A 10,804-nucleotide genomic window follows, 5' to 3' on the forward strand; every position below is an offset into this window, starting at 1 on the left:
TTTACGTAGTTGTCCACGTTAGACTTGTTCATTAATTTGTTTTCAATGGTCCACTTGATGACAGCAAATGCAAAGAGGAACCATTGTGGTGGAATGTTCTTTCATATTCTAGAGCTCTTGTATAATCAGAAACTTGGACATTTTTTCAGTGATTGCTCCAATATTTTAAAGTATATGTTACTGATGCATACACGTTGAATTGTATTCGACAGCTCGTCGGACAGCAGCTCTGGATCTTCGAGCTCGAGTAGCGGCAGCAGCTCCAGATCTAGCTCCTCGTCGAGTAGCTCGTCTAGCAGTTCGGCCAGCTCTTCTGCCAGTTCCAGAGATCGAGGAAGAAAAAGAAGTCGGAGCAAGAGCGCCGATGCCTCGCGGAGACACGACAATAAGGAGAAGGAGCGGGACAAGGAGAGAGAACGGGAAAGGGATAGAGACAAGGACAGAGAGCGTGAGAAAGAGAGGAAGAAAGGGAACAATGCCGTTCCCGATAAAACTAAACAAAAAGGACGATCCAGGTATCGTGTTTGTTATAAAATTAATGATTTTGTTGTTTACGATTAACTGCCAATTTACCAACTGTTTCTTTTTTTAATCTCGCAGATCTCCCTCCCCACGCAGGAAGCGTAGGGAGCGTTCGCCGATTCCTAGACCAACAAAAATACACATTGGCCACTTAACGCGGAACGTCACCAAAGACCACGTCATAGAGATATTTTCGGTGTATGGCCAAATAAAGATGGTTGACTTCTCGTTGGAGAAGCTTCACCCCAATCAGGGTAGGGGATTTGCCTATGTCGAATTTGAAACTGCAGACGAAGCTGAGAATGCAATGAAACACATGGACGGAGGTAAGACGCGATTCATATTGGCGTCGCTCAATGGACCACCTTTATTGTCATGCTAACACATTTCGCATCGTTCTTGTTCACAGGGCAGATAGATGGGCAAGAAATCACGGCCGCTCCAGTATTGTTGCCGAAGCCCCGGCCGATGCCGATGCGGCGCATGTCGCCGGGTATGGGAAGACGCGCGCCCCCGCGATGGGGAGGCGGTGGTAGAAACACACCGCCACGTTACCGCAGACGTTCGCCGCTCATGAATCGCCGTAGAAGCCCGCGACCGCCACGGCGCAGAATAAGAACTCGATCGCGGAGTCCACCGGGCAACCCTCGACATCGACACCGTCGTTACACAAGATCCAGCTCGAGTAGTTCTCGATAATGACTTTTCATCGCATTGTACATACAAGATATCGAACTGGATATGACCAATATTGTCGAATAATTGTTAGTGCACTAAAAAAAAATGTAATGTGTAACGATTGTCTTAATAATAATGGTACGTTTGCCGATGGCGAATCATAAACTCGTTTATAAATATCACAATAGTTTTACGTTTCGTCGAAACGCACTCTTGAAATATACTGATTTTGCAACATGTATTGATGGTCTTTCGTAGTTGACACCTCAAGTGTTTACAAACTAGTTGTGTAATATTTACATCATTCACAACACTAAGATGAACGAATGTAGAAAGAATAGTGTAACAGTTTTTATAAAAAAAACATTGATATTAATCTGTATTTTTGTTAGTCTATTCCTAATTGTATTTGGTGTACTAAAAATGAATCATGGAATTTAATTAAATAACTCGTTACATACGACAAAGAGAAATGAACGAAACGGACAAAATTATTTTCTTGACTGATGCTATGCAAGAGATGTGACAGTGTGAGAGAAAATGTGTAATCCTCTAACATAAGGTTTATAATATATTAAAGTATTGGCTATAGTACATTCAGAATGTTTATCTTTCATTTTTAGCAAATGAAGCGTGTATATACATATACACTTATTTGCTGTTTTTAATTCCGAGCTTTGTCTGCAATCTCAAGTTTAGCATATGTGATCCCTCATTGTTGATTTGAACGAAGGTGTTTAAAGCAAAGTCAACCATTTTTATTTGACCGTACATTAAAAATTATACGTGTATATATACATATATACATATATAACTCAGCATATATATGTATATAAAAGAGATAATATGTATAAATATATTTTAGAAATTGTTCATACACATGTATATATGAACATAATTTTCTCTGTTTTGTCTTCTTTTTTACTTCCATTTCTGTTTTTTTTATATATATATAATCTTATGTAGGACTGGTAAAAATACTAAAAACAACAAGATTGATAGAAACTATGATTATTAGATCCTTTTACAAAGAATCAGTTTTAGAAAAAACCTATTCACACAAAATCCTCTTTTATACTTCGCGATATCTACATGAACAAAATCATTGCATCACATTGTAACTTTGCGTCGATGAAAAATATCTACAATTTTTTTTAACTGCGTGTGTATAGTTGTTAATTATATAATATACAATTTTACTGTGATTTTACAATATAAACGGAACAGAGTCTGGGAATTATTTAGATTACTCGGAAAAGTCGTGTTTTTCTTTTGAGGCACCAGGAATATTCGAACGTAACCTGGTCCATGGCACAGAACTTTTAAGAGATCTCATAATTGGCTCTCTGGTAACACAACGACGTATATGGCTGAGAAATTGAGAGAATGGTTAAAAGAGAAGGATAAAAATGCCATAATTTTAATTTTTGGGAACGTATTAAAAAGACTTTGAATGTTATATATGCACATGCACACAGTATTAAATATTTGATTGAAGCATTTTGGCACGGACAAACTGCTGGTATATTAAGCGTCATCCTGTGTTTTTTTTTGAAAACATAAAAAATCTAATTGCCGTAACTTTATCAGAAATAGTTTGATTTTACTTTTATTTGTATCTTTGACTTTTTGGGGTAAAAGAATCAATGATTTACTACGCTTGATTAATTTTTCACTTTTATATCACAGGAAAGCACGAGAGTGCTTTTAGCCAGCATGCAAATGAAAAAAGCATGTGCCGCCGAAAGCCAAAGAACACTTTTCATTTTATATACCCTCTCCTCTTTTTCTACCGTCTCTAATATACAAATTAAATTCTAAGAAGTAAAATTTACATTCGATCATTGTATATTACATCAATTAAATAAGGGCAAATCTTACGCACTTGTCAGTAGAGATTCAAGTTCGTTTATACGTCGCAATAAATAAATAATTAAATAATTTTTGAGTAATAATAGAGATCCGCTTAACTCTTTCTCCTAACTCGGATTTGTTTTTTTCCCTTTTTTTACGTAGCCATCGCCTCACGTTCTATATAATAACTATTAATATTACACACGATACTTTTTTAAAATGTACGCATAGTTATCGTCGTAATAATTAGAGCTCGTTACCACTACAGACAGTCAGATCACTGAAACTGCAGAAATCACATAACGACAGCGTTATTATTTTGTGACACATCAGCGATGCCTCCGTAATTCACGAACGTCATCACTCATCATTAGCCGCCGTTTTTGGTGGAACACCGGCATTAGTAGCAAGGCATCTTCGTTACGTTTTCACATAGTTCTACGTGTTCCTCCGCACTCTTTCTCGATAACTATAAATATTATATATATTTATATAGTGTCTATGTACAATTTCTTTTTTTTTAAATAACGCTTCTTCTCTCTGTTAGCAAAATATCAGCACCGAGCTTCGAATGTTAACTGGGTGTGGGGTGCTCAAAAAGTCGGCCCGTCAGTGCGTTCGCTCGCAGAAACCGAGAACGCCGGAGCGATGTATCATCGAGACTGCGATCCGTCCTCTTTCTTGTGAATATCCGCGTGCATAAGGGCGTTTTCAAGCGGACGCGTCGGTCCGCCTGGGCCGGGTCCCGCTCTATGATGCATATGCAAGTTGCTGAGCGGACCTGGACTGGGGTCCTTACTCCTGAGTGTGTTTACCTGCGGTGGGGGATAGTTGGCGAACAATTTCGCCCGTTCCTCTTCTTCGACCCTGTACGCCATTAACGGGTTATACCGTAGCTGTTGCAACGTGTCGAACCGATACTCCCGGAAAGGATCGCTCGGCCAGGCGGCTCCCGGTTGACCAGCGGGCGCAGATGGCGGTGGAAAATGTTGCATTGGATGTGCGCTTAAACTGGGAAGCATGCTACGCGGTATAGAATGTGAAGCTGGCATACTATGCGGATGCCTCGTAAGGTAGGCATGCGGATGCGGGTGATGATATGGTCTCGGATCGGGCAGTGGATTTGGTCCAGGTCCTGCGGCGGACCCTGTCGCTCCGGGACCGGGCACCGGCGGTCGTGGAAGCATTACAACTTCGTCGTCTTTGCTGCGCGGTTCCTCCTTCACGCGCACCTCCCCGACATCCAAAGGCGCCGAGCCATTTCTGAGCGGCGAACGATCCCGGGGAACAACCACATGTTGTCGATTCTGATGAAGCAGTCTCTCACGCTCCATCTCGCGCCTCTCCATCTCACGACGCTCCTTGTCCCGCCTCTCTCGCTCCCGCTCGGCCGCTTCCTGCTGTTTCCTCTTCTCCTCCTTCTCCCGTTCCCGCCTTTCTCTCTCACGTTGCTCCTCTCTCTCCCTCTCCCGTTCTCTCTCGCGTCTGATACGCTCGCGTTCCCGCTCGGCACGTTCACGCTCCCGCTCGCGTTCTCTCTCCCGTTCGCGCTCCCGCTCCCGCTCTTCCAGCTCGGCGCGCCTGTCTATCGCAGGAGGTTCTGGCTTCAAGCTCCACGCAACGGTGGTCTGTGGGAATCCAGTAGTAGCGCGTTGCAACCTGAAATTTTATACGTATGTCGGTGAAAAATATGTTCACAATAGAAAAAAAATATCGGCTCGACAGCTAGTTAATGTTTCATACACGTACCCTCGCCATGGATCATGCACCGTACCAAGTCCACCCAGAGGCGGCATTTCCCTTGGCGGAAAAGTTGCAAGATTCGGAAAATTGGGATTCGCCGCGCCAAACGTTGAAGGATATCTTCCAAAGGGAGATATTCCTGCTCCTGTAGTATATATTTAAAAAAAATATCATGACAATGATGCAAACACTGATAATTATAATGCAGTTCGATGTATGTGTCTACAAACACACGAACGTGCGCACGTGAGAATAAAATGTGAACCTTTGTTACCTCTATTACCTAAATGTGAGGGCGTTGTAGACAGAAAACCGACAGGATGAGGTGGAGGTGGTGCAGGATGAGCAGACTGTATGTTAGTGGGAAACGGGGGTGCCATTGGTGGTGCACCGAGTCCAAGACCACTGGCTGGTCCCCCTGGATATAGATGGCCCGGTGGTCTTAATAACTCAGTCTTGGTACTAACATTTCCCGCCTTAACTTCAGCCTGTTGCTTTTGCTGATGATTATATATCTCCCACGCGATACGCACGTGCATTGCATTCCATTTTCCACTTTTCTGGATTAAAAGATCAAAGTTTGTACAAACAATGTACCGAGACGTGAGAGAATTTTTAGCTACGTGTATAAAAGTACCTTTGGCGCAAACGGAGTCAAGTGATTGGGTGGCACGAAGGGCGTCGAGGGCGGTCCAATTCCGGGATGAAGAAGGCCAGTGTTAAAACCAGAATAACCAGAAAGGTTTAAGTTTCCACGAAAAAATGGCGATTCGACTCCTCCCAATTTTGGGATGTCCTTAAACTATTAAAAGACAATATCGTTTAACGTCAATTTACATGTGTGGACGAGTTTATAATAAGTTTATCGTGACCAAACAATTAGTTACGATATTATAAATTTTTAGTCTCATTGGCTAACGGATGTATTCCTTACAATAGGTGGTGGAAAAAGCGACGACGCCGCAGCTGATGGCAACAACGGTGTCGTGTGCTGATGTACATGCGTGTGCTGATGCTGATGATGATGCATTTCCGTCCGAAGATACGCCGGTGGACCCAAATTCCCCACTCCCACTCCAACATTTCTGTCCTGAGACGCTAAGAATCTATTATCGAGTTCTCTCCTCAGAAGATCTGCTTGACCTGCGACATGTGTCACCCCTTCTTTTAGTGTATTTATTATCTGTCTGTATTCGCATGGAACACGTTACATTGACGAGAGTGAGATTGTAAGCTTACTTGTTTGGAACAGAGACTCCGCGGAAAACGGATTGGGATTAGTCGTTGGCGGAGGAAGCGAGGGCAGTGAAGTATGCGGGCTTGAACTAGACACTGGCGGTGGTAAAGGCGTTGCGAACATCGGTGGTGGAAACGTGTGTATGCCGAGTGGTACCGGTGGCGGTGTTGGCCTCGGGACAGACGTCGCTGTCGCTGGGGACAGCTGGGAAGCTGTGTTGCTGCTGGTTTTTTTTTAAAGATAAAAGATTTTTATCGTTGTTTTCGCGCTTGACTTTTATCGGGAAGCTCAAACTTGCTCAGGCATACCTAATCCAACCTTGTGGCTTGGTGTACGCAGGTAGACTAGAATTGGCTGGAGAGGAGGTGTTTGGCACACTAACAGGCGTTATGCTGCCTCGGCTTAGACTACTCACGTTACTGCTGTAACAAGCATTACAATCGTTATTAAAATTGCCCGTTAACTGACGAATTACTCAATTCCGACCAAGGTGGCCGTGAGTGCTGCGATCGTAGGGAAATATTTTACCTGTAACTATCTCTTTCCCGACTGGGGCTGTGTCCACGTGGTGAGTTATTGTTTCGCCCGGACAGACTGCAGGCCACCATGTCTCTGTGAGCGATAGTATTTGCCGTGGTAACTGTATTAGTTATAGTGGATACGCATGTTGTGGTGGCAGCGCTCAGTGGAGTATTATTGTGACTCGCGAGGTTATTGCCTATACTCTGCTTACTTATGTTGGTACAGGGGGAAGCTCTACTCCCTCTCTAAAATATAATTATTATCCTGGTTAGAAACACTACCATTTCGTGCTCGAGGTAATATTTGTCAAGCTACGATTGAGCACGTCGATGACATTGCGACACGCGCAAACTCACCACGTCAGCGCGCGACGAAGCAGAGTGAGAAGGGGATGGTACCGCCGGTGGAAGATACGGGCTGTGATTTAAAGCGGTGTACGGCGTGTAGAGCGGCGGATACGACGGCTGCGTCTGCGGATACGACGGCTGCGTCTGCGGATACGCGGCTATAGGAATGGGCGGCGGATAACTCGTGGTGACCGCTCCGTTCGATGGTGCTGCCGGCGTAACACCTAAACTGGCTACCGCTGGACTAGTTGTATGACTCGAGACGAGAGGCCCGATAGGTGGATGCAATGCAGGTATCGTAGTGTGCGGCTGCTGGGACAGGGAGGGCGGTGGCAGAGCAGGGGAAGCTGGCCGCTGTTGCGGAGCTATTGCACGTGGATTCGCTGCCAAAGGACTAGTCATCTGAAACGGAACACATTAACAACGAGCGTTACTCCGTTGTCTGCAAGCAGCGTGAGTTTTCACGGCGCAACAGCGTCTACTTACAGGAGGCTGGGATGGGATGTGTGGAGGCAACGTGGGGCTGGGTGGACTCGGCGCTGTTGGAACTGGTGCAGACGCAGGCACAGGAGGTGGTATAGGTGCCGGAGCATTCGTTGCTGGATTAGAAGTTTGGCCGCCCGTGTCCGGTGGAGATCCGCCTGCCCCGTTTGTGGGTGGTAAAACGTGTGGCGAAGAAGACGGCAATTCGTCTGGAGAGAAAGAGAAGATGGCGCGTGAGAAACACGTCGCGCAGACGTAACCGCAATAACGTCGTGTTTTTCCAAAGGCGATTGTCCATATCAGTCTCGCGAGCGTACTTACATTTACGTGTGAGAGGTGGTGGGGTAGAAGATTCAAAGAGTATAGATTCGGCATCCGAGCCCTGCAACGTGGAAAATGACGAAATTAGTGAACCGGGCCGATCGTTTTCTTCGAAACGGAGCGGAGTATCTATAGGAATTGTGCGTACCTTATCGTCTTCTCCTTCACTATCACACTGAAACGTCGAAACAACGAATTAATATACCGCACTCATTGCCACGATGTAAAAGCATAATTTATAATCTTTCGAGCGTGGCTGATTAAATGTTGGATACTTACGATATAACCTTTACCCGAACTGCAATGACTGCTAGCCTGTACCGCAAAAGCAGACACGTCAATAAATGTACCAATTAATCTTGCAGATTTTCACTACTCATTCAATAACGAAACTGACGCTGACGTACGTACGGAGAGTACAATTTTTATTCTTATTACACAGCAAGTGATAGAGCGTAATATAGAAAAATATCCAACGTTTGTCGCGATCGAGGCGAAACAACGTTCGTTGCATAGATTCCAAGGGCCCGAGCAGAATGGCTGTCTTGCACTCTCAAGGCAATGCCGTACGTTTCAAATCTTTGCCTCAAAGTAACGCACGATAATTGCCTCGTGACTTGACGAGCACAAGACAACCATTCTGCCTAGGCCCTGAATCACGCGACGGCATTGACGTTTCAAGTTACAGTTAAACCCACAGCGCAGGGGACTTACATCGCTGAGATGGTCCCTGGAACTGTCTGCGTCCTGGCAATCCCTAGGTATACCAGGGCCGTGCAACTGTTCAGACGCTCTGCCACTGTCGTCGCTTGTACCTGCATCTAGGCCCTGCGAAGAGAGAGAGAGACAAGCCTTCAACGCGACTGTTACGGTACTCGGCGTTCACAACTGGCGCAGACCAGATTGAGTCTTGGTGCGCGTTTAAACCAAAGATTACTCAATTACCTGGTTTAGCGTCGAGGGTGTCAGTATGGAATTGTGTGTGTAGTGCTTGAAGTTGTTTTTGATGTGGTGCTCGTTATTGTGCCTGTTATTCTGCCCCGTGTCCACCTTCGGCTTCTCCTCCACTATCGATATCAGCGTGTGCAGTTTCTCGACATTACTTTTAGCAGCTTGCTTTATTGCACTCTGAAAAAAACAACGGAGAGAGATACGTGTAAGGTAGGGCTTGTTCTCTCGCGTGCGCAAAAACGCGTGCACGACACACCGAACATCTTACGAGTGTAACGCTCTACTTGGTAACTCGTGTCGCATTCAATTTCACGTTGTCACGTCGGTCATTTTACGCAGGAAGCTACAAACGGCGCAATTGCGAAAATCTACGCCATCGGAAATTCTAATTCCACATTTAGCGTGGAATCCCATTTGCATCGTCATTCTAGCGTCGCGAGCGTCGAAGGGACGGCCGGAGCCGTCGCTCCCTCCTTCCCCCCACCCCACCCCAGCCCCCCTCAAAAGTATCGGCACCATATTTATCGATCTCGGCCGTTAAATCGCGGCCGCGAGCGAACCCGCGGGTATGCAGAAGATGCGCCCACCTGCGCTCGGCGAGTAACGCGAAGCGTCGCCGCGATCGGGCGGCTCGCAACAGCCGCTAGTGTCTCGGCCGCGAGCCCGCGGTGTCGAGTTTCATTCTTCGCGCCCGCGCGACGCTGCTCCTAACGCGCGGCGGCGGCGGCGGCGGCGGCGGCGGCAGCGATGACAACGACGTCGCCGAGAGCTATGCTCTCCCGAGTCGCGCGGTCGGGACTCCGCACTGTCGCACGCACACGCTGGCACGCACGCACCGAGAGCACAGAGTTGTAAACACAGCGAGCGAGCCGCAGGCTACGAGAGAAACGACGGCGACGGCGACGACGGCATCGGGAACGTCATCGACGACGTGCAGTCGAGAGAGCGCGCCGCTGAGCGATCGCGGAACTTTCACGCTGTTGCGCGCGGCCGCCGGCGGAAAGAGCACCAACGAGAGAGAACCGGCCTCCTCCTTGCCCACGGGGGGAACGCGCCTTCAAGCCGCCGCCGCCGCCGCCGCGGTACGTGTGCACATTTCCGAACGCACCGCGCTCTCTTTCGTTCCCCGGCCGAGAGCAACGTTACCGGTGGGTCCGCGGTGCCGGATCTCGCCGCGCGACTCCCCGCCGCCACCGCCGCCGTCGACGAGGTTGACGATAACAATGGTGGTGGTGGTGGAGGTGGTGACGACGACGACGACGACGACCGCGTCTCTCTTTCGGGCACGACGAACTGATTTTTCGCGAGCGCGCACGGCGCGGGACAATCCTGGCCGCGGACGGGCGTTCGTTCGCAAGATGACAGAGGGATTTCGCAGGCACCCGTGTCTCGTGTGCGCGATGCAGCACGGGAGTGCTGCTGCTGGTGGGGAGGGGAATCGACGAAAGAGAGCGGGGAGCGAGAGGGAGAGCGAGAGAAAGAGCACAAGGGTCGGGGGGATAAGAGCGAGCGAGAGAGAGAGAGAGAGAGGAGGGAGGGAGCGAGGAGGAAAGAGAAGACATTGACCGAACGAGCAGCCGCGCGACAAGGCCTCCTTGCCGTCGTGCCAGGCCAGCTGGAAGGAGCGAGCCGTGCGATCCGATTGCTCCTTCTCTCTCCCTCCCTCCTGCCTCTCCTCCCTTTTTTTCGCGACGGCGGCGCTACGCTCTCTCCCTCCGACACGCGGCCACGGGACGCCGCCGCTCTTCCTCTCGGCCACCCCTCCTAACCCTCCACCCCCTCGCCTTCCCCTTCCTCGTGCCACGGGTGGGTACCAAAGAAAAGAAGGGAAAAAGCCACTAGAGACCTCGCGGTTGGCGCAAAAAACCACCGCCGCTGCCACCACCACTGCAGCTACCGCCGCCGCCGTCGCGCCCGGCAAAAACCGCACACTCCACCTGCGCACGTGTGCCAACTGCGAGGCGAAACCCCCTAGGACGTGCTCCCGTCGCGGTCGGATCTCGCGTGCTCTCCTCGGCGACGCCGATTAATTGAATAAAACCACCACGGCCGCGCGGACGGGGGTAGGGGATGGAGGGGGGGGGGGACGGTTCGCGGAGGCGCGAGGGTTCCCCGCCGCGTCGCGAGACGAGCGCGCCTTGGATTC

General features: G+C 48.5%; 2 protein-coding genes across 2 annotated transcripts in view; one reads left to right on the plus strand and one right to left on the minus strand.

Moving 5' to 3' along the window:
- Window positions 1-57: 57 nt before the first annotated feature.
- On the plus strand, window positions 58-1,756 carry LOC105565985 (RNA-binding protein with serine-rich domain 1-A-like). The gene is made up of 4 exons (XM_012019621.1): window positions 58-119; window positions 213-515; window positions 601-848; window positions 932-1,756. Exons 1-4 carry the CDS (start codon window positions 58-60, stop codon window positions 1,219-1,221), a joined length of 903 nt encoding a protein of 300 aa, XP_011875011.1. The 3' UTR covers window positions 1,222-1,756.
- Window positions 1,757-2,195: 439 nt separating this feature from the next.
- Window positions 2,196-10,804, minus strand: part of LOC105565986 (autism susceptibility gene 2 protein-like) — a 42,782-nt gene continuing 34,173 nt past the window's right edge. Inside the window, exons 3-17 of the mRNA XM_012019622.1 lie at window positions 8,653-8,835; window positions 8,422-8,535; window positions 7,987-8,022; window positions 7,856-7,882; window positions 7,708-7,768; window positions 7,390-7,595; window positions 6,913-7,305; window positions 6,563-6,801; window positions 6,343-6,456; window positions 6,037-6,257; window positions 5,732-5,961; window positions 5,435-5,599; window positions 5,072-5,357; window positions 4,804-4,942; window positions 2,196-4,713 (exon numbers count right to left, since the gene is read on the minus strand). Of these exons, the coding sequence (XP_011875012.1) occupies window positions 3,708-4,713; window positions 4,804-4,942; window positions 5,072-5,357; window positions 5,435-5,599; window positions 5,732-5,961; window positions 6,037-6,257; window positions 6,343-6,456; window positions 6,563-6,801; window positions 6,913-7,305; window positions 7,390-7,595; window positions 7,708-7,768; window positions 7,856-7,882; window positions 7,987-8,022; window positions 8,422-8,535; window positions 8,653-8,835 (3,420 nt within the window). The 3' untranslated portion in view covers window positions 2,196-3,707. The remainder of the gene's footprint in view (window positions 4,714-4,803; window positions 4,943-5,071; window positions 5,358-5,434; window positions 5,600-5,731; window positions 5,962-6,036; window positions 6,258-6,342; window positions 6,457-6,562; window positions 6,802-6,912; window positions 7,306-7,389; window positions 7,596-7,707; window positions 7,769-7,855; window positions 7,883-7,986; window positions 8,023-8,421; window positions 8,536-8,652; window positions 8,836-10,804) is intronic.

Source organism: Vollenhovia emeryi, unplaced genomic scaffold (genome assembly GCF_000949405.1).
Source record: "Vollenhovia emeryi isolate VEMERY1.0 unplaced genomic scaffold, V.emery_V1.0 DF939148.1, whole genome shotgun sequence".
NCBI classification, from domain to species: domain Eukaryota; kingdom Metazoa; phylum Arthropoda; class Insecta; order Hymenoptera; family Formicidae; genus Vollenhovia; species Vollenhovia emeryi.

Excerpts from the sequence above, each read along its gene's own strand:
- LOC105565985 (XM_012019621.1), top strand. The coding sequence starts at position 58 with ATGACAGCAAATGCAAAGAGGAACCATTGTGGTGGAATGTTCTTTCAT. Across the intron at positions 516-600 it reads AAACAAAAAGGACGATCCAG|ATCTCCCTCCCCACGCAGGA; the intron begins GTATCGTGTTTG and ends TTAATCTCGCAG. Across the intron at positions 849-931 it reads AATGAAACACATGGACGGAG|GGCAGATAGATGGGCAAGAA; the intron begins GTAAGACGCGAT and ends TCTTGTTCACAG.